Raw genomic sequence first — 26,450 nt, 5'->3', positions numbered from 1 at the left:
GCTTATAGACGGACGATACCACCAAACACACTCACAGGCACACATATACATATATGCAATTGTGTGAGCTCTCCGCCTCTCTCACTCTGTCCATCCGCATTGCAAATTCAAATGAGGCTAACTTTAAATATGCCTGGATATTTATGACTATCTCTGGTCGATTTTAATTTGCGCATTCAGCATGAGCATTAAACCGAATGCTCAATAGTAGCATGTAGCATAGATGGGGCCTCATTAATGCCATTCACGTTGCCATGGCCAGAGATGAAAGATACGGGAGCGCTAATAAAACAAAAATGGAAAACATATAAATCAGTGTCCCTGGCACGTGTTGCCAGCGCCATCAATGGCATTACCCAAGGCAAGCCATGGCAAGCCAAGCCAAGCCAGGACGGTATGGGACAAGACAGGCCTACCCAGGGCCAGGGCCAGGCACCACCAGTTGCCAGTTGCCAGTTCACAGTTGCACGTTGCTAGGTGGCCGCTGGCAGGTGGTGCGGGTCAACTGGCAGCGCCTTGTGCGCTGTCACGTTGTAAATCTCGTGAGAGCAAACAGAGAAGACAACAGCGCGACAGACGGCGACACAACACGCGTGCTTAGCCATATTCCCCATATCCATTTACATGCACACACATGCACACACCTGTGTGTATGGAAGATGGAAGTCCGCGTGCTGCTGGCCCCAAAAGGCGACAAATCCAAGCGATTGCATTATAAATTAACATGATGTCAACGCAGCAAATCAACAGCTGCGGCCCAAGCACAAAAACTTTGCCAAAAGCCTCAATTAAATTGCAGCTGCAAAGCATCTGCTGAAAATTGAAAAAATTGACAATATTTAAACTACGAAAAAGTTTGTATATTTTTTTGCAAATCTTTTTTACTAAATTATAAGCCCTGCATTTCAATTCTGCATTTATAAGAATTCCTGGAATGTATCAAAAAATTAAGAAACTTGAATTTAAGTTTATAAACTGTTATATAAAATTTTCGAATCATGTTTTTATATATATTTTTTTACAGATTAAGACAAATGTTTACTAATTATAATTTGTTATAAATTAAAACGGTGCTAGATGAAACATCTATTAAAATAATTAAGTAATTTTCTTATACTTATTATTTTTTTTTGGCATTATAATAAATGGAAAAAATAATAATAGCAAATAGGAAATTTATGTATTTTTATATATGTATAAAATCAATAATAATAATACTATTTATATAATATAATAAGAAAGTTTAGGAATTTTTAATATGTTTATATATGTACATAAAAAATACATAAATTTCCTATTTGTTACATATATATATGTATAAGAATAAAAGAAAATTTGAAACTAGAAAAAGTATTTTTATTATTCGTATCCTTAAACTTCAATTAAATTCTTTGAAAGTCCCGCATTCCGAGACTCGAATTGCAGCCGATTTATGTAGGTTCTTAACTAGCTCAGACAGTGGCGCCCTCTGGCGTCAAAGAAAATAAACTTTTGCAATGTCTGGCAAACATTTGCATAACTATGCGTCCGCAGGTGCGAAGGGAAGTTTGTAATATCTGCGCAGGCTTAATGTCTGTTTGGGCAGAACGCTTTCCAAGCCATTGGATAATGCAAACTATGCAATGTAATCATAATCGCATGATATATGTCCAATCTCTGCAGCAAAGTTTCCAAATTGTACGCAAGCTGTGTGGGACCCAACTCAAGGAGCAGGACACGGACAGAGGCAGTCGCGGCTAGACAAAGATGCGATGAGACTCCGGAAGCTGTGCTAAGCCTTGCCAAGACTCGCACTCTGGAGAGTCAATTTCCAGCGATTAAATTAAGAATGCATAACTTGCCGGGTTAACAGCGTCAGACGGAAGGCGGCCAATTGCCTTGACTTGCCTGGCAACTGCCTCTGCGGCCCAGCCTCCTCCAGCTCCTGCTGCAAGCCCACCTCAGTACTCGCTCTGAGCGGATCTGATTTTTATTTGCCATTCTCTTTGCGCCTCTGATGAAGTGGTTCCGATGCTTGGTAAGAGGTGGACTCTATGAGAGCGGTCTGAACTCTTTAAATACCCTGCAATTAATTATAGAGATATCATATCAATCCATGTCTTACACAGTGCTCAGCAATGAGCATGTTTATTGACTGCTACTTACTGAAGCTAACCCTAACATCTAACCATTGAGTATAGAACCATGGCCTACAGACAATAGATTTAAGAATTATAAATATTCTTTCATTTCCTGACTGTATATTAGAGCATATCATAGAAATATATACATATTTATTACACAAATACATAAGTAGCCTGACTGTCATACTATAGAAAACAAGTAAGAAAGCTCTAGTCGAGACTGCTCGACTACGAGATCCCCTGAACCCTTGGAGCAATAGATATTTCAATAATTTTTCGCGTCTTTCAGCTTACACAAGAAACACGCACACACACACACACAGGCACGTACGCACACACAGGCATACATACACACACACGCATACAGACACACACACACACGCATACATACACAAACGCATACACACACACACATACACATACACACACACATACACAAACACATACACACACATACACAAACACATACACACACAAGCACCCACCCATAAACACGCATGGGCTGCAGTGCGCGCTTACTATGAGAACTTAATTGTTTAATAACTTTTTTTATGGACGTACGATCTTCATGAAACTTTCAGATTATGATTATAACATGGATATGCATGTAATTGCCAAAGCACAAGTCTCTAGTATTTGAAATACGCTTTTTACAAAAGTGAGGGTGAGGGGGTGAAATTAAGGGTGGGGGGTAAATTTTAACAAAAACCGAAATTGTATAAATTGCATGTAAGCATACATTAAAAATTTGGAGACTCTAGCAATAAAGGTGTAGAAGATATAATTTTATAACTGGTTTTCGATAAGGTTTTTTATCGATAAAAAAAGATCGGGATGAGTTATCGAATTTTAATGATAAACTTGATATGCGCGCTGTAATTACGGACATTTTAAAAAAAATTTGAAGTCTCTGGCTCTTATATCTTCGGAAATCGACGCGTTCATACATACGGACAGACGGACAGACGGACAGACGGACAGACGGACAGACGGACAGACGGACAGACAGACGGACAGGGCCAAATCAACTCAGCTCGTCACCCTGATCAAGAATATATATACTTTGTGGGGTCTGCCACGCCTCCTTCTCCCTGTTACATACATTTCAACAAAACCATTATACCCTGATTTCCCATTGAAAATGGGTTCAGGGTATAAAAAGTGCTAATATGCTGAAGTATATTGCTTTTGATTAATTTAGAACATTCTGACATAGTTATCTAGAGCATATAGAGTTAGATACTTATAGTAGGTACATCCTATTTATTTTTTGATAAAACTACAATTAATAATTGCATATTGATTCCTCTATAGGTCAGCTAGGGTATTTAGCATTCGACTACTATCGCTAGTTCGCTCTCCCTTTACTTATTTCAATTTGCGATTTGTTTGCTATTTGTGCAACGTTCTCTGACCTGCCCCTGCAGTTTGCTGTCCTGAGAGCAACTGTTGTTATTTGTGTAGCACACATATACACATACATATATATATAGTATATACATACATATATACATACATACATACTTTACATGAAACGTGCTCCGATTCTCGACGTCTGCCTTTAGTTAAAGGGAAGCCCGTAACATCTTGTGCTTCAGGCTTCCTTTGCTGTGCTTGCCAATGTGGCACAGTATTGCATTTGGCTATTAAGTCCGTTTGCTTCAGCAAATAGTAGTTTCCATAAATGTAGCTGTGTTTGTCGCGAATCGTGCCTCGCTGCATTCTGTGGCCGCATAAAGCAAAAAGCCCCAACGACGACAATGGCAATGATAATGGCCCAAGCCGCGGCAACAACTTGTGGGACAGTGCAATCCCTGTGCTGTGCCATTCGAGTTGCCCCTTTTGCTTTTAATTTTTGCAAAAAAAAAAAAAAAAAGAAAATAATAATAATAATAATAAAGTTAAGCCGGGGCCAGAAGGCTGTTGTTGTTTGCATTGTTGTTTTCGCATTTGCACGTCTGGCCAGTGTGTACACCACACATAATTGAATTAAGCCAAAGCTGCTGCAGAGACCAGCTCTTCAGCTCTCTCACACTCCCGCTCTCTGGCTCTCCCACTCTCTGGAGCTTTTTGCTTCCCGTTGTTGTTATTATCCGTTTCTTTTTTTTCGCTTGTTGCGCCGCGTTGCCTTTTGTAACGAGCTGAACGCCATTTTGAGTGCAATGCAATGTAACATACTCTCACTCTCTGTCTCCCTCTCTTTATAACGGTGTGTACACATGGGCATAAAGAAAAAGTTGTAAAGCCAATAACAACAACAACTACAACAGCACCAGCCGCAACAACAACAACATTAAGCGCTAGGAGCAGCCATTTGCAGCCGGCGCCATCGCTTTATTGCCGACTTTATGTTTAATGTTAACAAAGTGCGCACTTTGTTATGTGCTTGAAGAGGCTTACGATTAAGGGCGCCGGCGAACAAAATCTACCACATTAATTCATTTTATAAGACACAAAACAAAATAAACAAAACTCACTCACCACAAGAGACAGAAACACAAAAGCAACATTCAGTTTGCTCTGCAGTGCAGTCGGGTATGCACGACTGCACCAAAGTTATATTTGTAGTACAATGCTTTCAATCAGCATGCATTCAAGATTCTTATATACTCTCCTCCTCTGGAAATGCAAGATTTAATTTATTTCCATTTATCTTAAATATTTGAAACATTTTACTTGCAGCAACCAAAACTTGTATTGCAATGACAGCAAACGTAGGCCATACAGCATTTTCTTCAGGACAAAACCACATGACATATACTCAACCTGTCAGCACATCAAAAGCTCTTATACATGTGTATACGAGTGTAAGAGAGCGTATGTGGCTATGTGTGTGTGTGTGTGTGTGTGGAAGAAGTGTAAATATCTTGGCAACATATCGCTTTTATATTATGCATGCAGCTTGAGCAATGACCAAAAGAATATTCAAAGCATTTAGCAACTCATTGTCCCTTTCAGCGGCAACATCAGCAGCAAGAACCACAACAACAACAAAGATGAGGTATAAAAATGTATTCATGACACCCAAATTGTATAATTTAAGTTTTACACATAAAATCACACCGCAAAACTTGGACATGACCCAAAATCGGATCTGTGAACACATTGACATACATATTTGTATACTAGTCATACTTAAGCTCATACTTACACTTATACATAATGCTTACGGTATGTCAATAGGGAGTTTTCCTACAACCAGGGCTGCAAATCTAATTTGAATTTGAAGAATATGTTAAATTAATGCCACTTATATTATACTTGAGACGGAGACGGAGACGGAGACGGAGACGGAGACGGAGACGGAGACGGAGACGGATACTTATACGGAGACGGAGACTTATACGGAGACTTAGACGGAGACGGACTTATACGGAGACGGAGACTTAGACGGAGACGGAGACGGAGACGGAGACGGAGACGGAGACGGAGACGGAGACGGAGACGGAGACTTAATACTTATACTGTATACTTAACTTATACTTATACTTATACTTAGTAACGAGACTTATACTTAGTACTTAGACTTAACCGTATACTTAGACGTTATACTTATACTTATGACGTATACTTAACGACTACGAACTTATCTAGTACTTAACTTAGAGCTTATACTTAGACTATACTAACTTAGACTATACTTATACGGTATACGAACTTAGACTTATCTTGATAACGTAACATCGATACTTAACTTATACTTATACTTATACTTATACTTATACTTATCTTGTCTTATACTTATACTATATACTTATACTTATACTGATGACTTATACTTATACTTAACTTATACTTATACTTATACTTATACTTATACTTATACTTATACTTATACTTATACTTATACTTATACTTATACTTATACTTATACTTATACTTATACTTATACTTATACTTATACTTATACTTATACTTATACTTATACTTATACTTATACTTATACTTATACTTATATTTATACTTATACTTATACTTATACTTATACTTATACTTATACTTATTTTAGTTCATAGCCCTGAATCCTTTATACAAATGCCTAACCCGAAAGGCGTATCGAATTTAAATATTTTAAATGATATGAAGCAGGATGCGAAACGGTTTGCCAACAGCAGCAAAATACCAAACTTCTCTGCCATAAAAATGCTATAAAATTGGCTTATGTATATATAGTGTATCTGTGTACCACTTGAGAGGTACCTAAGTATCTGCTGACCTAAGTGCGGATACACATCAGCTTTTATGACTGTGTGCGTTTGTATATGTATATGTATGTGTATGTGTATGTGTGGGCACATTGTCAATCCGAAAACTTTAAGTACTTGTCGTTTCACATTGATGTCGAGTCATTGTCGTTGTTTTATCCGGTGTCTCATTTGTGAGAATATGCACGCACCTTCTTTTTATAATACTCGCTCATGTAATGTAAAGGTATGTTTTGGCTTTACGCGATGTCCACTTGTCTGTTAAAACGTGAAATTTATAATATATATTTTCAAAGGAGTATATGCTACATTCTACCTTAAAGGTTTAGATAGCCAAGTTTATATAACTATAGATATCTTTTACTAATTGACTTATTAGCTCTATAATATTTGAAAACGGGTATCATGCAGTTGGTAGACCATGACTTCAAATGGTCTTACTGATTTGCCCTTAAGATTTACAGATTTTATTTTAATTTTTTCTTCCTCTACTGCTTCGTCCTCTGTCGAACCCCTTTTTAAGTGGGTTACGTGTACGCACACAAACAAAATGTGAGTTATATGACGCTCCGAGGTTTGCCACACGAAGCATTTCCGTACGACAAATTGGACAGAAAAAAAGAAGAAAAAAAAGGAGAAAAGGTTTCCAAACTGTGCACGGAGCGGAAAGTGTAAATTGCATTGGGTGAAGTCAAGTGAACTGGGTGGAAAGCGTGTTAGGATTGGATTGGGGACAAACAATGCCAGAGGGGCAGCTGAGAATAGGGAACACACACATACCACAATATTGCTACACATGTGTGTGTGTGAGTGTGTGTAATAATAGCCATTAGTTTGCTTGTGGCTAGTAGAAACTTGGGAGACATTTGCAGAATTATGTTCATGTCTTAATTAGAATGGCTCGCTCAGCGACCGTAGCTGTAGCACGGCTCATAAATTATTTATATGCAATGGGCATGAAATTTAAATAATCAAATTCCACCTCAAATCCTGGACACACTGATACACACAATCCACATTTATCGTTAACATAATCGAAAACTTGTCCTTGGCCAGATCCATGCACAAGCTTAGCCCAAGAATGGAAAATCATTTTACATAAATTATGCACTCACTCTGAGAATTTGAAATGAACACACAATTGAGATTCGACATGCCCATTAATCATTCATTTCGTATGCCTCTCGAGCTGTCACTTAGACCATCATGAAATAATCGCCAATAGGCAGCTGTCAATTCGGGAATCGTATCAAATGATGTTCATTTTAAGTGAAATTTAATAAGAGAATTGATTCTGCTGTTTCAAAGACAATATGCAAATGCTCATCAAGAAAAACTTTAATTGGTATACAGAACTTTCTTATCTAACTAATTGCCAGGCCGTCTCCTCTCCTTCTTTTTGCGTTCTTTAAAGCATTTAATATTTCTTTAACATTCTCTAAGAACATTAGCATTTAAACAAAGTCATATAAAATCCTTGCTTTAGGCTTGCTTATATACATTTTTCTCTAAACTCTGCTCTACAAAAAATCCTGAACGATTTCCCATTTTCACGTGTTTCCACTCAGCTCTAACCCTAAAACAAATGCAACATAACTTTAATTAAATGAAAATTATGTTTTGGGTGGGCATTTGAGAGAGAGAAAGACGCCCACTCCTACTCCTGCTTCGAGTCCTGCTCCTGCTCCCACTCAGTTCCTAGCGCTTGCTCAGACTCTGACTCCAGGTTGCTCGGTCATACGTGACTAATGAATTACTTATGTAAGTGCCAACAAATTAAGCAGGATAAAATGCATTAACTTTGCTGCACTGCAACAATTTTGGGTAACACTCATATATTGTATGTGGCATGTCTAATGAAACTTTTACATGACTTGATGTCCTGGTAATTGGTTGAACATATATGGATAACGATATTTAATGCTACGCTGCAACATCAACTCGTACACCTCGTCATCAAGTATATCCGGATAGTCCATATCGTCATCCAGATAACTCGGATCCCAGTTGGGTAGTGGAAATGCGCTCGATAGCAACAGCACATTCAGCAACAGAAGACATATCAACCATATCATATAAGCCATTTTATACATAGTAAATTAAATTGTCTGGAAAGTTTGAATTTTTTATAAAAGTTGTGTTGATTGTTTCTAATAATGTATTTAAATGCCTTGCAGCAATGCTTGCTTTTTAAATAGGTAGAGATGAAGGCACGATTAACTATATAGATCATTTTTTATATCGATTAATTATCGAACTGATTCGAGACATACTCATTTGACTGTTTTTAAACGCAACGATCTCATATATATATATATATATATATATATATATATATATATATGTATATACATAATATTGTTTATATGAGTGAATGGTATTCCGTATTCCGAGTAGTAGTCTTAGTCAAGCACACCCGACTAAACCAGAATCTTTTTAATGAAACTATTTTAGTGAGGAGAATATTTTCGTATTTAATTAAATTTGAAGTATTTTAGAATATTCGAGCAACTACTAATCCAAAACAAGTTCTTACCAATAATTCACAGTTAGTTGATCATTTTCGGCCCTTAATGGTAGACCTCGGTGACTCTCTCTGGCTGTGCGGAAGCCTCAGCCTGCGCTTTCATGGTGCCCATAGCATAGGGCTTTGTGTCATAGGTCTTAACGTAGAAGGTGCCATTCTTTGGATCTGAGGGCTCACCGCCCATGCGGTACTCGCCATCGTTGTCTAGCAGCACCCAAGTTTTCTTCGACAAGCGCTCACAGCGTATGCCCCAGAAGCCCTTAGTGCTATTGATGGACTCGGCAAAGTAATCATGGGCACGCTTATGCGAACAACCGTAGACGTAGCATTTCTTTTGATCTTTTCCAAAGTTCGGATAAAAGCTGGCATGACCCACGGGCTGTTCGAAGCCCAGGCCGATGCTCGTATGTATGGACTCCACATAGTGTGCATCGCTGGGATCTATGCGATATTCATCGGATTGTTCCCGGAACGCAGGACCCGCGGGATCCAGCGCAAAAATCGTGTTGAAGCGATGCGGCCTGATCTGTTTGCCGGCACTGCCTGCAATCTGAGCGCCCAGCGAGTGGCCAATGAGGTAGACATCGTCGAAACGTAGATCCGCACGCATATGAAGATAACGCACAAACTCGGCAAGCAAATAGCCCAGATCCTCGACCATTTCGGCCACGCCAAAGTAGTTGACATTCGACGATATCTTGCTCCAATCACAAACAATAATATTGAAGTCCTCATAAAGGGGTGCCAGCATTTTGGGCTCACCCATTGCGTCATCCGTGCCATTTGGCCTGGGCTTCGTTAAGCTGAGATATGCGGTCTTCACATCCCGATTCAATGAACCCTTGCCCTGACTCATCCAGCCGTGTATAATAATTCTGAAAATATACGAATTCAATTAAAAAAAAATCGGGGGAATTATTGGTAACAGTCAAATAGACTGTATTGCCTATTTCATCTTGTTTGTGCTAACATTTAAATGTTTAATGTTAAAATTTCATGCTAATAATTTGCTGACAACAAAAACTATTTGACTTCACTTAGTGTGGCTCAGCTCCGAAGCAACTGTTTTATGACTCATTGATAAGCGCGTGAAAACGACACGAAAACACAGCAAAAAAAAAAAAAATAATAATAATAATACAATGAAATGCTCAATTTACAATTAGTTGACTAGACAATACCCTATAGTCAATTTTAATAGTTGCTATAGAGGCCTGTGTTAAAAATCGAATAGAAAAAAAAAATGTGGTCTCCTAGGACATACCCTACGCAATGAATTCTAGCTGTATAATTAATACTAACTTTCATCATTTATAAAGTAAAGTATTTTTTTTAAAGGAAAAATACGCTTTTCTATTATCTATATGTGCATCTACGCTCTTAAATTTTTTGATGTCAATAATAATAATTCATTACTAATTTATGGATTATATATATATATATTTTTTTCAATTTCAATTTATTTCACTCTTTGTTGTAACTACATGATTTTGTGAATGGTATTTTACAAAGTTTTAAGAGTTTTGGCTAGTCCTTTTCTGCTAAGATTAGGGATTATATAATTTCTAAAGTTTACTCTTTTGCCTAACTCTCTACAAACTATGTCTTGAATAGAACATGCCCGAGTCTCATACAGAGTACTGTGTGCTGATAAAAACAGCAAACCAGTTTTAACATGTGAATAAATACAAATAAAAAACAAAAACAACAATAAAAACAATTCGTTTAGCCTAACGGAAATTTATTTTTGCTTCAAGCAAAACATTTACCAAAATGATGCAAAATAAATTTTTTTCAAATGGGAAATATCGTGGAGGACTACAAATATATAATTATCGAACGTAATACACGACTGTCTTGCATAACAAATGCACAATTTACAATCGTATGCATTGCAAACTTTTTCCAATCTCTTATCAGCTGCGTGCATTGGAAGCTGAGTAAAAATCCCATCTAAGATCACTTACCTTGTGGGATGACGTGCATCGAAGCCGGAGCGTGCCAGGGTCTCGTCATCGTTGGCAAACAGTTCACGGCCGCAGTCAGGGAAATCCCGTTTGAATAGAAAGAACTGCATCTTGGAACGTGAGCTACTGGTAAATGGTACCAAATGCTTGAAGAACTTCTTCCAGAATGGATAGTCCAGGTACTTATTTGATTTGGTTAGCTTGTGATCACAATGATCTTCCTCTGGTAACTCGGTAGTGGAAGCTTCATTCGAAGGTGCCGCTAATTAATTATTTGTAGAAATTTTTACATAAAGTAAACATTTATATATATAGAAAACATTATAACCCACCAACAACTATGTTAAGAGCAGCTATAGCAACAAGTACGACCGTAAGCAAGCGCATGACTATTTCTTTGCAACACTCGAATAGTTATAGAAATAATGCGTAAGCCTTCGCCTACGTACGTTGCCCCAATAGAGACCAATTTAGCAGCTCCGTAGCGCTCAATGGTGCTTGCTCAACTAACGTCTGATCGACTGACTGACTGGCTGACCAGCTCGCGAGCGCACGAGACAGAAAATAAAACTTTCATCTAGAGATGGGCGTGAGCTCTAATTGCGTGACACGCAACAGCACGAAAAATGAAGTTCGGAGAGCTCAACGTGTAATCGGAAAATTATTGAATAATTTTTTGATTATAAATATATTCTTTAGATTAATGGTCAAGTCGTTTCATATAACTAAATGTTTGGTATTATCCCAAAGCATAATATTTGAATTTTAATCGATCCAAATCTCATTGTTTTATTCAAAAAAACTTCTCTGGAAATATATGTAATAAATAATCAACGATTTTCATCGTGTACCAGTTCAATCACGATCACATATCAAATTCGAGCCGATCGGCGTCTTCGTGTCTGCGCTCTCTCCATCAGAACTCTAGAGATAACAAACGAAAGCAGAGAGCGCGAGAGGGCGCCGGCTATTTAACATTGGCGTTAATTATTTAATAAACAGTTTTAGTTAATATCATTCTAATGTGGGAGTAAGGCAGAGAGCAAATGAAAGATAAAGGGAGGAGAGAGAGAGCGCGATGGTACATGCGTATGACAAACATTAAACTAGTAGCTGAACTTGAATTTGTGTGTTTAATTGTGATATCAAGTATGTACATCAATCTGTAGTTCCACTATAATTATTGTGTAATAATAAACATTAAAGTGCGTTTGTGTTTAGTGCTATGTGAAATATGAAAATGCGTTTCACTATACAAATATAAATTTTCTTTAATCATTTAATTAAAGCGCTTTTAAAATCAATATTTTAGGATAAGCTATAAATAATAGTACTTTTGGGTGTAAAGAATAATCAGGCAAACAATATTTTAAAATTTGTTTAAAAATTTATTATTTATAATTCCTAAGGAAATCCTTGCATAGGATATTTATTTTAGTTATTATATTGAAACTCAAATATCAAATAATGAATTTTCTTAATATTAATTGTTGATATAAAATGTCGAATTATAAATATACCAAAAAGTCTGTTAAGGGATCAGATTGAATATATTTCGTACATATATTCATATATCATATATTCATATATCATATATTCATATATCATATATTCATATATCGTATCATATATGAATAGAATAATAAACATGACTTAAGGCATAATCGAAATTTGGCCGTAAACTAAAAAAAAAAAAAAAAAAAAAAAAAAAAAAAAAAATCTGCTTATTAAATGCTCTTATATGATAGCTGATTTACTTTTCAAATTGAACTAAGTCGTATTTTACCCTTAGCTACACGACAATAAATTCAAAAGTTTGACACCTTTTGGCAGCTGTGCGCCCGAGGGTAACAAATAATTAGTAGAAAATTCCACTCAGGGACTCTCTGTTATCGGCTAATTGCTTGGCTCAAATCAGATTTGTGGGACACCTGATTATGGGCGCCGGAGCATAATAATTTATTTATGAGGCACCAAATGAAGCGACAAATTTCAGGCACTTAGCAAGTCAATCGCTCAGGCGCCGAGCCCGAGTTGTCGACGATGTTGCTGGCGAAGTGGGCGTGGCAAGTTTTCAGCACTTTGGTCACGGACCCACACACAGAGAGAGAGACAGAGAGAGGGAGAAAGAGAAATGGCACACCTGGCGAACGTGAGGCGGCATTTCAATTATGCAAATTTCGTGAGGCTCGTTGATTAGAAAATCCGCAAAAACCCTTGAGCACTTGAGCACTTGAGCAGTTAAGATGGGACGACGATGCCTCCACACCTCAGCCCAGCTTCAGGCGTCAATCAATATGCCGATGCGCAGCCGAGTCTCAGTTTATTTGACGCGCACGCTAATGAATTGGGGCGAAGCAGCAATTAGACTACAGGAATTAATTGGCAAGCCTGTGGCTGGGCGGGAGCACTAGCCCTAGAGCAGCTGCAGGACACTTATTGAGCATTTGGATACCCAAGTGCTAGACCCACTTGTGCGGCCTCGCAGCGAATTAAAATAATTTTGTTTCGTGTCCCCCTCCTTTCCCACCAGAAAAAAAATTTACTGCACTTTTGGCGCATTTTACTCTTAACTTTGTTCGCTGGAGTGTCACAAAACTTTTGCCCGCAGCTCCTTTGTGCCACTGACAAGAGGGCAAACAGGGGTCGGAAAGTGCCGTTCGGACAGGCAACGGAATCCAGTAGCAGCAGCAGCAGTGGGAGCTTAGGGCTTTACTTACACACAAAAGTCGTTTGTCATTAAAAGCATTCGACTATAAATTATATTTCAAACAAAAGGCAAAAAATCGCAAATTTGAAAAGTAACGGTTTGGCACGTGACCTTATTTAGGGTCACAGCGAAAGCTCAACGTTTGTTGTTAACTTTATTTTTTATATGTGGAAAATAATTTATATATGATAGACTTGTACACATGAAGCATTAATATACACATAAATTATGTATAATACAATCTATGTCTGGAGATAAGTTCAAGAGAATATAATTACAAATCTCCAAATTAGTAAACTAATTTTCATATAAACATACATATATGTATATTTTTATTATTTTTAATTTATTATTTTATTATATTTCTATGAAATTTTCTAGTGTAAAATCAAGATGTACATATGTATATGTATACATGTATATACATAAATTCTATACCCCATCAAACCGTCCTCAGGACAATTTGATACTTTCTTAAAATTGTAGAAAATTCTATAGCTAAACAGTAGGCAAATCATTCACATGCCTAAGTTGCCCACTCTGCCCATTTGTTGGCCAACATCCTTTTGTAGTTCTCGTTCCCGCTGTCAATGGCAAAACTTTTCACAATGGACGCAACGAAAAAGTTTTGGACTTGAACCCAAAAACTATAAATCCGTAACTAACATTTTTAAGCATAACAAAATGCGACGAGATTTGTCGAATAAATCTTAATGCTGCCTTTTTTGGTTTATTCAGCCGTTGCACTGGTCTCTTATTATAAACTTCCTCGGGGCGGAGTGTGAGAGGCGTTGCGCTGCCGGAGTAGATGCAAGAGGGTGGCAGAGCAAAAGACAAGGGCTTCGCTCTTTGGGTTTTCCGGTTACGGCGACTGCAACTTTTCTGATTGACTTAATGCAGTTGGCAACTACACAGTAAAAGTGTTGGCAGCACTATATTTTCACGGCTAAGACTTGCACCAAAGAATTATGTTACACGAAAACTTTCAACATTTGCCAAGCGATCGCAAGTTGTGGCTCACAGCTTCGACACAAATCACTCGGTTAATTAATGTTGAGATTGGATTAAAAAAAAAAAAAGTAAATATTAATATTAATAATAATAATGTAATTTAGGTTAAGGTTTAACGATGACTGCGCTATAGAGTCTAGGATAGAAGCCGCAATAAATGAATTCTTAAAAAAAAAAAAAAAAAAAAAAAAAAAAAAAAAAAGTAAGAAAAAAAAACAATGTCGATTTTTTGATTATTCTCGATAAAAATATCGGATTAGGTATCGAAAAAATATGATAAACTTTTACTGCCTATGGTATACACGAGTATGCATGACAAATTTCAGCTCTCTAGCTCTTATATCTTTTGAGATCCTTTTGCTCATACGGACGGACGGACGGACGGACGGATAGACGGTCAGGGCTATATCGACTCAGCTCGTCGCCCTGATCAAAAATATATATACTTTATGGGGTCTGCGATGATTCCTTCTGCCTGTTACATACTTTTCACAAAACCATTATACGCTGATATATAATAATGTATTTATTTTTATAAGCATACTTTTAGGAGGGTTTAAAGTTGAAATGGAACACAAATGAAATTAGTAAAAGTCTTAAAAAATATATAAAATAATATAATATTGTATATATTAGAAAAAATATGAAAAATAGTTTTTCATTTATTTTTATTTTGTAATTCACAAATAGTTTTGACAACAGCTAAATTTGTGTTTTTGGTTCTGATTCCAGTCAATCAATTCAATAATCTTTGATACATCCGGCGCATACATCACTTTGATTTACAACTCTCAATAGAAATCTCTAATAGAGAAATAATTAAACACGCTTTAGAATCGAATCGAAAATTTTTAGTTTCCTTTTTCAATTTGTTTTGTAAATTTCTTAGCCCTGCACTAGTAGCTGGTGGAAATGTGGACATGGACATGCCCTTAAGTGGTAAACTGGCTATTGTTGCTGCCACAGCCGGTACATTCTTTGCCTTGGGCGCCTACTATCAGCACCAGAATGTGATCCGTAATATTAAGAGATTGGAACAGCACAATCCGCATGCCTATTTTATACGGCGCAAACTTTATGGCCTGGTAAAGTGCCCCACCCCTGGGCAGCCTGTTTCCGAGAATTTAATACTGAGATTTACCTATATTTCAGCTAGATATCTTTGATGTGAAGGCGTTCAACGAATATTGCGATGTTATTGCCGATAGTGAATCGCACCAGATGGGCTCCATTATGAAGTATGGATTCCCCAGCATGAACGAGATCAGTCTAAATGAGACGTTCAATTTTGTCACCTCGTTCGATCGTCGTAACTCAGCTATTCAATGGATGTGCGAACGTGTGGATGTCTCTAGTTATACAAATGCTATTGGCCGGGACTTTCGGGATCTTGCGGTGCGGCATCGCTCACGTTCAGTCCCGTCGTCTGGCATCTTGTATCAGCAATCGGAGGCGGCGCGGGTCTTCTTCATGTCGAACATCAAACCGTTTCTGAGCCGCGGCTTCAATGCGACCATCTGGGAGCGACTGCTGCACTATGTACACAGCATGACCGAAAAGTACGGCATTGTTTTTGTATATACCGGATCCATCTACCTGCCACGGGAAATGAACAACAATTGGTACTTGGAATTTCAGCCAGAAGACAATACCATTGTCGCAATACCCACGCACTTCTTCAAAATCATCATCATCGATCCAAAGGAAGTCAATAGTACACCGTATGCGGAGGCCTATGTGATGCCCAATACAACGCTCAATGATGACACCGACCTGCATACGCTGCTCTGCGATGTGCGAGACATTGAGAATGCGACGGGTTTGAAATTCTTTGAGGGTCTCGATCGCAACTTTGTCAATACCCAAGTAGATGCGCCAATCGCACGGGACAACTCATTAAGTCAATTAAGTGATACGCCGTTATGATTGTTAGTTATTGGCAGAGGGCGCGGGTCCTAAGTAATTTGCGGAAACTATCCAAATTTATCAAGTGTTTTCCATTTTTTCCTCAATTTCTCATATCTATGTTATCAAATTTGTTAAATCACAAATCTTATTACATATGTATATTTAAAATTTTTACAGTGACTGACATATTTAGAATTAATAAATATGTATGTATGTATTTAAAAGCTAAAAACCAAAAAGATAAAATCATTTCACACTTACGCATACGAACTTGCAAAGATATTCAGTGCTTAAAAAATATAAGAAATAAAATATATTTGAACACTTGGTCGTTAGCTTTGCTCAAGTGAAAATACATAAATGCGAGTGCGCTACGAATAGTTTTAATAGGCAAAAATGGACCTGGCAGCAAGTTCAGATTTCAAATATGACACATGTCTGTTCATACAATGCCAATATTCACTGGATCCCCCTTATTAATGGTTTACGAGCACTGTTAAATGACTCACACGACTACGTAAACAACAGTGGCGTTAAAGTTAATGTTAACGAAAAGCTCTGTTAATGCGTCGCGACGCCACGGTTGGCGATTTAACAGTGGACGTGTAGTTGATCAACATGAATTCGCGCGAACAAATTTTCAAAAACGGGTGATTTTAACAGTGCCAAATGGAGCAGATATATTCATTTACAGTGTATATGTATACTATCACTGACCAGAGAACACACTGCTCGAACCTCCAGCGACCGAGCCGAGCAAATACGAAGTAAAGTGCAGTGTTGCCGAATCAGCTATTTTGTAGCTAGATCTGGCTACTTCTTGAGTCCGATTGCTACACAAATTTTCAAACAGCTATTAGCTACAAATCTGGCTATTTTCAAATATATATATATAATAGGTAAGCTTTCTAAAATGTTATGCGAAATTCATTTCTTATCAGTTTTTATACCCTGAACCCATTGAAAATGGGAATGGTTTTGTGAAAAAGTATGTAACGGGCAGAAGGAATCATCGCAGCTGAAATTTGGCATGCATCATATTTTTTCGATAACTCATCCGATAACTTTTTTTATCTAGAATTATTTTTTTTTTTACTATGAGTATAGCGTTCCACCCAACTACCTTAAAAAGGCAAATTATAAAAGCGACAATGGTGAAAATGACAAGTTGGTGGTCATAGATGAGATATTATAATAATTAAATTAATAAAGTTGACTTTTTATGAAAAAAAACGGCACTGTTTTCTTTTTTGCTACTTTTTCAGCTATTTTAGAAGAAAGTTGGCTACTTTTAGCTACTTTCAGCCTTCGGTTTTGCTACTTTTGCTGAAAAAGTTTCGGCAACACTGGTAAAGTGGTCGACCAACTTAACATTTTCTGCTGTAGAAAAATTTGTTCTACATGTCTAGTCTATGTGTTCTCTGGTCAGTGATACTATACACTAGAGCACGATTGAGTGATTGTGTCTTTTAACAGTGCACTAGGACATACACATATTTATTTTAACTGTGCCTTTTAACAATGTAAGTTGCGTACTTAAGCAAGCTTCCCTGACAAATTTAAACAGAAACTTTTTAAGTTACACACACATTAACTTTTTCCAAATAGAAAATACAAATTTCCTAAGAGTATCCATTGCAATGGCAGAAAAAACGGTGGTACATGTAGCTTGCTATAAAGACATAGTAAGTGATATTAACGTGAAATTGCAAAATATTAAAGTGCATAACGTGACGACATATGACGTGGACGAACGAATACTTATCACTCCAAAAGGCATTGGCTTTTACCGTCAGCCCAACCCTGATGAGTATCCAATCGACTTGGCCAAGGGCTATCAAGATATGATCTTTAGCATATCTGATCCTGATCATTATCTGAAAGAAAAAACATTGCACTACATCATGTCGCAAAATCAACGACCAAAATTTGATATTTGCACAGCTCGTGGTGCTCTAAAAGAAATTAATTTCGGCCGCAATACAGATTTGGCGGCCATACATTTTAAGGATTGTATTTATATTAAGTCTATTAAAGATGCAGAAAATCCATCACCACGTGAAAGTTATCAATATGAGCTACGCAAGAATTTATTTGTTGGTAAGTTTACAAGGGTTCCAATATCAAAAAAAAAAAATAAATAAATAAATAAAAAAAAAAACATACATATATGTATTTCTTCATCCTAGATACGCCAGGTGATCTACCCGATGTGGAGAAGAGGCTTGACCAGCGGAAGCAAATCTATGCAAACTTCAGCGCGCATCTGGGAATATTTAGGATACTTTACTCGGCTGAAATGTCGGGCGTGGATAATACAGAGCCGCTTGGCGATTTGTAAGCACTTTCACAAACTATCAAAGAGCTTTTCTAAGTACTACTTAATACACGTTTAGAAACGATCCTGACGTACTTAAGCAGCTGCGCTTTACAATGGCCAAAGTTCGTCAGATGAAAAACGGTTTCGACTATTCACGGGAAAAGTTTGTTGAACCTGAGTGGCTCTTTCAAGCCCATTTCGCCGGCATCAAGCAGCTCAGATTGGCGCACTTCAATGAAAAAGCCCTGGTAACACAACCAATTGAAACAATTCAAATTTCTGAATTATATAAGGTAACCATTTGTACGGTTTTTGTATTCAGGTAAAAGCCAAAAGTCACACAATTATTTCGCCATTGCAGAAACATGAATCTAAATTCAACAAGCGTCTGCAACTGCTGCACAGTTTTCTCTGCCAGATCAAGAATCTGATGGCTGACGACGACTGTCCATACACAACCTACGTATTTCGCGTAAGAAACAATCGCATTTCGTATGAGCGTCATGTGGGTCAAAACAAATACTGCTTTCTTGAAGAAGAGTATATTAAATTTGTCAATGAGCAGTACAAGGATTGATAAGCTAATGCTTATCATACATACCTAAGACTTTTGATTCACATTTTTATTTTGTTATAAATAATATTAAAATAATTGGAATTTATCTTGAAATTATGTTGAAAAACGCTAAACAAATGCCAATGTTTTTTTTTTTTTTTTCAATACGACGAATTTTTAATTATAAAATATAGGGGTTCGCACGGTACAATAAGATTTTTCTGGAGAAACGCCCATATGTATGTATTTTCTTCTACATATAGATTTCCTGGAACTAAGGAGTACTTAGCAACGAAAAACATATTTTATGCCACAGCAATTAAATCATATTTCACATTGCAAACACGTAATCGTATATGGCAACGTTTTTAAACAATTTAAAACACATTGCGCCGAAATAAAATACTAGAATATTAGCACAAGTTATCGTTTATGAGCAACTGGTCCCGTGAGTTGACAAAAGATCACAGCTACGATATCGATGTCATAAGATTGAATAATTGTACAGCGAATGTGTTATCCACAACTTTGAAGCTAAAATACGTAGCTGGAATTCTCATATCGCTAACCATCCAACATCGTATGGTTGGTGATCATATTCATTAAAAAAAAATATAAATACTCCTGAAAAAAAGTAGTACAGCAAGTGTCTAGCATCGTTGGGCATAATTTTTGGTATTTTTGCCAGTCTGGCAACACCGCTAGCGCATTTCAACAAAACGGCGCAACAAATTATCATCATCAAAGCTGTTTACATTTGTTAAGCGTTTGCCATGTCGCTTTCCCAGGCGACTGAAGATACAGAATGCCGATGTAGCTATTGCCAAGCTGCTATAGAGGATGACAACTATTTGGATTGCCAGAAATGTGAGAAGAGCGTGCACATCAAGTGTCTGCCACATGCCAGCACGCCTGGCGATTTACTGGGTGATGTCTTCTTCGATTTCTGCACTATGCTGCACTATGTACACAGCATGACCGAAAAGTACGGCATTGTTTTTGTATATACCGGATCCATCTACCTGCCACGGGAAATGAACAACAATTGGTACTTGGAATTTCAGCCAGAAGACAATACCATTGTCGCAATACCCACGCACTTCTTCAAAATCATCATCATCGATCCAAAGGAAGTCAATAGTACACCGTATGCGGAGGCCTATGTGATGCCCAATACAACGCTCAATGATGACACCGACCTGCATACGCTGCTCTGCGATGTGCGAGACATTGAGAATGCGACGGGTTTGAAATTCTTTGAGGGTCTCGATCGCAACTTTGTCAATACCCAAGTAGATGCGCCAATCGCACGGGACAACTCATTAAGTCAATTAAGTGATACGCCGTTATGATTGTTAGTTATTGGCAGAGGGCGCGGGTCCTAAGTAATTTGCGGAAACTATCCAAATTTATCAAGTGTTTTCCATTTTTTCCTCAATTTCTCATATCTATGTTATCAAATTTGTTAAATCACAAATCTTATTACATATGTATATTTAAAATTTTTACAGTGACTGACATATTTAGAATTAATAAATATGTATGTATGTATTTAAAAGCTAAAAACCAAAAAGATAAAATCATTTCACACTTACGCATACGAACTTGCAAAGATATTCAGTGCTTAAAAAATATAAGAAATAAAATATATTTGAACACTTGGTCGTTAGCTTTGCTCAAGTGAAAATACATAAATGCGAGTGCGCTACGAATAGTTTTAATAGGCAAAAATGGACCTGGCAGCAAGTTCAGATTTCAAATATGACACATGTCTGTTCATACAATGCCAATATTCACTGGATCCCCCTTATTAATGGTTTACGAGCACTGTTAAATGACTCACACGACTACGTAAACAACAGTGGCGTTAAAGTTAATGTTAACGAAAAGCTCTGTTAATGCGTCGCGACGCCACGGTTGGCGATTTAACAGTGGACGTGTAGTTGATCAACATGAATTCGCGCGAACAAATTTTCAAAAACGGGTGATTTTAACAGTGCCAAATGGAGCAGATATATTCATTTACAGTGTATATGTATACTATCACTGACCAGAGAACACACTGCTCGAACCTCCAGCGACCGAGCCGAGCAAATACGAAGTAAAGTGGTCGACCAACTAAACATTTTCTGCTGTAGAAAAATTTGTTCTACATGTCTAGTCTATGTGTTCTCTGGTCAGTGATACTATACACTAGAGCACGATTGAGTGATTGTGTCTTTTAACAGTGCACTAGAGCATACACATATTTATTTTAACTGTGCCTTTTAACAATGTAAGTTGCGTACTTAAGCAAGCTTCCCTGACAAATTTAAACAGAAACTTTTTAAGTTACACACACATTAACTTTTTCCAAATAGAAAATACAAATTTCCTAAGAATATCCATTGCAATGGCAGAAAAAACGGTGGTACATGTAGCTTGCTATAAAGACATAGTAAGTGATATTAACGTGAAATTGCAAAATATTAAAGTGCATAACGTGACGACATATGACGTGGACGAACGAATACTTATCACTCCAAAAGGCATTGGCTTTTACCGTCAGCCCAACCCTGATGAGTATCCAATCGACTTGGCCAAGGGCTATCAAGATATGATCTTTAGCATATCTGATCCTGATCATTATCTGAAAGAAAAAACATTGCACTACATCATGTCGCAAAATCAACGACCAAAATTTGATATTTGCACAGCTCGTGGTGCTCTAAAAGAAATTAATTTCGGCCGCAATACAGATTTGGCGGCCATACATTTTAAGGATTGTATTTATATTAAGTCTATTAAAGATGCAGAAAATCCATCACCACGTGAAAGTTATCAATATGAGCTACGCAAGAATTTATTTGTTGGTAAGTTTACAAGGGTTCCAATATCAAAAAAAAAAAAATAAATAAATAAAAAAAAAAAAAACATACATATATGTATTTCTTCATCCTAGATACGCCAGGTGATCTACCCGATGTGGAGAAGAGGCTTGACCAGCGGAAGCAAATCTATGCAAACTTCAGCGCGCATCTGGGAATATTTAGGATACTTTACTCGGCTGAAATGTCGGGCGTGGATAATACAGAGCCGCTTGGCGATTTGTAAGCACTTTCACAAACTATCAAAGAGCTTTTCTAAGTACTACTTAATACACGTTTAGAAACGATCCTGACGTACTTAAGCAGCTGCGCTTTACAATGGCCAAAGTTCGTCAGATGAAAAACGGTTTCGACTATTCACGGGAAAAGTTTGTTGAACCTGAGTGGCTCTTTCAAGCCCATTTCGCCGGCATCAAGCAGCTCAGATTGGCGCACTTCAATGAAAAAGCCCTGGTAACAACCAATTGAAACAATTCAAATTTCTGAATTATATAAGGTAACCATTTGTACGGTTTTTGTATTCAGGTAAAAGCCAAAAGTCACACAATTATTTCGCCATTGCAGAAACATGAATCTAAATTCAACAAGCGTCTGCAACTGCTGCACAGTTTTCTCTGCCAGATCAAGAATCTGATGGCTGATGACGACTGTCCATACACAACCTACGTATTTCGCGTAAGAAACAATCGCATTTCGTATGAGCGTCATGTGGGTCAAAACAAATACTGCTTTCTTGACGAAGAGTATATTAAATTTGTCAATGAGCAGTACAAGGATTGATAAGCTAATGCTTATCATACATACCTAAGACTTTTGATTCACATTTTTATTTTGTTATAAATAATATTAAAATAATTGGAATTTATCTTGAAATTATGTTGAAAAACGCTAAACAAATGCAAATGTTTTTTTTTTTTTTTCAATACGACGAATTTTTAATTATAAAATATAGGGGTTCGCACGGTACAATAAGATTTTTCTGGAGAAACGCCCATATGTATGTATTTTCTTCTGCATATACATTTCCTGGAACTAAGGAGTACTTAGCAACAAAAAACATATTTTATGCCACAGCAATTAAATCATATTTCACATTGCAAACACGTAATCGTATATGGCAACGTTTTTAAACAATTTAAAACACATTGCGCCGAAATAAAATATTAGAATATTAGCACAAGTTATCGTTTATGAGCAACTGGTCCCGTGAGTTGACAAAAGATCACAGCTACGATATCGATGTCATAAGATTGAATAATTGTACAGCGAATGTGTTATCCACAACTTTGAAGCTAAAATACGTAGCTGGAATTCTCATATCGCTAACCATCCAACATCGTATGGTTGGTGATCATATTCATTAAAAAAAAATATAAATACTCCTGAAAAAAAGTAGTACAGCAAGTGTCTAGCATCGTTGGGCATAATTTTTGGTATTTTTGCCAGTCTGGCAACACCGCTAGCGCATTTCAACAAAACGGCGCAACAAATTATCATCATCAAAGCTGTTTACATTTGTTAAGCGTTTGCCATGTCGCTTTCCCAGGCGACTGAAGATACAGAATGCCGATGTAGCTATTGCCAAGCTGCTATAGAGGATGACAACTATTTGGATTGCCAGAAATGTGAGAAGAGCGTGCACATCAAGTGTCTGCCACATGCCAGCACGCCTGGCGATTTACTGGGTGATGTCTTCTTCGATTTCACGTGTATTAAATGCGTACGCAACGAGCCAGACGCAAGCGATGTGGTACCCAAGGAGCGTTTTGTTCGTCAGCGCATACCCTGGCTGTTAGTGTTGACGCTGACACTCTATAATTTATCAATTAAATCGAAGGGCTTGAGCCATCACGGATATTTTCACTGGCGGACGCACATCATCAGCTTTGTTGACAAGAACTGGAACTACATTTTTGAGCCACGTGTGTGAGTGAATTTAGTTTAGTGGCAGATGAAAATCAACGGCTAATTGATAACTATAACCAACAGACGTCGTCGCAAGCAATGGGCAGGTTCCGTTTCGGGCGCTTTGTCCCACAACAGCCCAGAGTATTTTCAGTCTGGTGTCAGTGTGTGCCTGGAGCATGGCTGGTGGAGACTGGCTAAACCGAATTTAACGCCACGCAGCGTGCGTGCTGAATGTAAACATATTTAATACTTCGAACTCAGTACGAAGTGTTCATGGAATTATATCTTTTCAGATGAGCAGCGACTGTTAGAGCGTCAGCAGCTGCGCACGGATCGTCGCTTGCCAGCACTGGATGAAACCAGCTGCAGCAGCGATTTATCTGTCACGGATCATCTGAGCGATATCCAACCAACCCATACCACAACGGAGGAAATTGCAGAAGGTTTGCCGCCGGCGCCACCCAGCGAGGGCTGTGCGCGTGCCATGTGAGCAAAGATTCATTTTAGAATTTCGTACAGAAATTTATAAAATCAAACAAATATATCTTTTTGGTAGTCCGTACATGGGTCGCCTACCGAAGTTCCCAATCGTGGGGCAACCAGCTGAGCCACAGCAGCAGGAGGAGCCCGAGGAGCTGCAACAGTCAGGGGAGTCAGAACCGGCAGCATTGTTACCGTCGTTAAGCAGCGTTCAGGCAAGCCTGATGGATTTTCTGGCCGAGAGCTTGGGTGGCGATGATCTGAGCATGTTTATGCCACCTCCGTTGATTGGTGCTGGCTGCAAAGGGGACTTTTTCATGTCAGATGCGCTGCTGGAAGCGCCGCTCGAAGTACCATTGGAAACGCCCGGTAACGGCCTGTTTGACCTGGAACATAATTTTGTCTTGCCGCCGACAGAGTCTGTGGTGACTACAGCCGAAACGGAAACGAGGATGGAGAAACAAACGGAAACGAAGGCAGAGATAATGCCAAAGGTGGAACAGAAACAAAGGCTAGCGTCTAGCAGCTCTGAAAGCGAAGAGGAGCCCATGGAGACAGAGCAGCAGACGGAGGAGAGCGACACGTATCAGCCGCGCATAGTACAGGTGACGAATTATCAGGCACAGGAGCAGCAGCAACAGCAGGAGGCGTCACAAGTCAAGGAAGAGCCACTAGAGTCGAAACAAGAGCAGGATGATCTGGAGCTGGAGACAGAAGTAAAAGGCAACATCAATCTGGAGCCTTGTAAGCCAAGCGGCTTTATAAGGCAGCCGCGTCGAAACTGGCCCTGGCTGCAGGAGACGGCAATCGAGCCGGTCTCGCATCAGGAAGGTCCACAGCAACAGCTTCGTCCAATGACTCTACATGAGGAGCAACAGCTCTATCAGCAACTGCACAAAATTTTCATGCTCGACCAGCACAGCCAGAGCGATATACCCGCCTATGTGCGCCGGCTCTACCGCAAGCTGAGCGTGCGCAAGTGGAAGCGGGAGCATAATCGACCCATATTCAATCTGGATGAGCACATAGATCCCATGGCACGTGCCCGTCTGCAGCTGGCGAAGCAACAGGCGCAAATTTTAGATCGCTATCAGCTGCTCGAGCAGGGCAATCCAAACAACCGCAGTTCCTTCTATGCCCGCATTGTCGGCAGCACCGAATACGAACTTTTCGAATCGCCTTACACGCAGCGTGTCCTGCATCCGTTCATATATCGCAGCCAGAGTATGGGTCCGCCTTGGCTGCGTCTGATGTGCGAGCTACAGCATCGCGTCAATCGATGCTATCCCAGCCGCTCTACTATAGACTTCTGCTACGTGCGCCCGCAGCATATACCGGCAGTCAATGCGCTGCTCCAGAACGTTTTCTGGCCAGGTATCGATGGTGAGTTGGAGCAGTTACAGTTGACCTAGTACCTAGCTCAATGTCCATGTCTGTTGCAGTGAGTGATTGTCTCAGCTATCCGGACTATAGCGTGGTTGCGCTCTATAAAAAACTGGTCATTGGATGTGGATTCCTGGTGCCGGATGTCGGCTACAATGAGGCGTACATTTCCTTTATGGCCGTGCGCCACAATTGGCAGCGTGCTGGAATAGCCACCTTTATGCTCTACCATCTCATTCAGACCTGTATGTCCAAGGATATTACGCTTCATGTCTCCGCCAGCAATCCGGCAGTCATGTTGTATCAGAAGTTTGGCTTCAAGATTCAGGAAGTGATCCTAAATTTCTATGACAAGTATTTACCTATGGACTCCAAGCAGAGCCGAAATGCATTCTTTTTGCGATTAATGAGATGAGCAATCTGAGCTTACCCCAAAAGCCAAAAGTTGCTAAAAAAAATAAAAACCGATAAAAAATTATTAATGG

At 38.5% G+C, this 26,450-nt stretch overlaps 5 protein-coding genes across 8 annotated transcripts; 4 read left to right on the top strand and 1 right to left on the bottom strand.

The window, feature by feature from the left end:
• Positions 1–1,314: 1,314 nt before the first annotated feature.
• Positions 1,315–11,354, bottom strand: LOC108611633 (phospholipase A1). 3 transcript variants are annotated; one of them, XM_089464038.1, is made up of 4 exons: positions 11,155–11,354; positions 10,823–11,084; positions 8,865–9,730; positions 1,315–2,062 (listed from the first exon to the last, which is right to left on the bottom strand). In XM_089464038.1, exons 1-3 carry the CDS (start codon positions 11,207–11,209, stop codon positions 8,899–8,901), a joined length of 1,149 nt encoding a protein of 382 aa, XP_089320164.1. In that variant the 5' UTR covers positions 11,210–11,354; the 3' UTR covers positions 1,315–2,062; positions 8,865–8,898. The 3 variants fall into 3 exon arrangements, with proteins under 3 accessions (XP_089320164.1, XP_089320165.1, XP_017859862.1); XM_089464039.1 differs by lacking the exon at positions 1,315–2,062 and adding an exon at positions 8,124–8,436; XM_018004373.2 differs by lacking the exon at positions 1,315–2,062 and having other exon boundaries at positions 8,777–9,730.
• Positions 11,355–15,289: 3,935 nt separating this feature from the next.
• Tengl1 (Testis EndoG-Like 1) lies at positions 15,290–16,668 on the top strand. Its single transcript, XM_018004374.2, has 2 exons — positions 15,290–15,628; positions 15,696–16,668. The coding sequence occupies exons 1-2, from the start codon at positions 15,464–15,466 to the stop codon at positions 16,467–16,469; spliced, it is 939 nt and encodes a 312-aa protein (XP_017859863.1). The 5' UTR covers positions 15,290–15,463; the 3' UTR covers positions 16,470–16,668.
• A 1,423-nt stretch (positions 16,669–18,091) lies between these two features.
• On the top strand, positions 18,092–20,878 carry LOC149269693 (uncharacterized). Of its 2 annotated transcripts, XR_016269286.1 has the most exons (5): positions 18,092–18,551; positions 18,641–18,788; positions 18,848–19,064; positions 19,133–19,532; positions 19,591–20,878. XR_016269286.1 is itself a non-coding variant. In XM_089464785.1 (4 exons), exons 1-4 carry the CDS (start codon positions 18,092–18,094, stop codon positions 19,346–19,348), a joined length of 1,041 nt encoding a protein of 346 aa, XP_089320911.1. In that variant the 3' UTR covers positions 19,349–20,878. The 2 variants fall into 2 exon arrangements, 1 of the variants encoding a protein (XP_089320911.1); XM_089464785.1 differs by having other exon boundaries at positions 19,133–20,878.
• Positions 20,879–21,719: 841 nt separating this feature from the next.
• On the top strand, positions 21,720–23,113 carry LOC149269692 (uncharacterized). Its single transcript, XM_089464786.1, has 4 exons — positions 21,720–22,179; positions 22,269–22,416; positions 22,476–22,647; positions 22,720–23,113. The coding sequence occupies exons 1-4, from the start codon at positions 21,720–21,722 to the stop codon at positions 22,972–22,974; spliced, it is 1,035 nt and encodes a 344-aa protein (XP_089320912.1). The 3' UTR covers positions 22,975–23,113.
• A 290-nt stretch (positions 23,114–23,403) lies between these two features.
• On the top strand, positions 23,404–26,443 carry Atac2 (Ada2a-containing complex component 2). Its single transcript, XM_018004372.2, has 5 exons — positions 23,404–24,120; positions 24,184–24,335; positions 24,396–24,588; positions 24,659–25,965; positions 26,025–26,443. Exons 1-5 carry the CDS (start codon positions 23,726–23,728, stop codon positions 26,378–26,380), a joined length of 2,403 nt encoding a protein of 800 aa, XP_017859861.1. The 5' UTR covers positions 23,404–23,725; the 3' UTR covers positions 26,381–26,443.
• Positions 26,444–26,450: the final 7 nt, after the last annotated feature.

Source organism: Drosophila arizonae, chromosome 3, assembly GCF_054131065.1.
Source record: "Drosophila arizonae isolate 15081-1271.41 chromosome 3, UAZ_ARI_1.0, whole genome shotgun sequence".
Taxonomy (NCBI): Eukaryota; Metazoa; Arthropoda; class Insecta; order Diptera; family Drosophilidae; genus Drosophila; species Drosophila arizonae.
The sequence above is the reverse complement of the archived record's forward strand: the minus strand, read 5'-3'. Positions and strand labels throughout refer to the sequence as shown.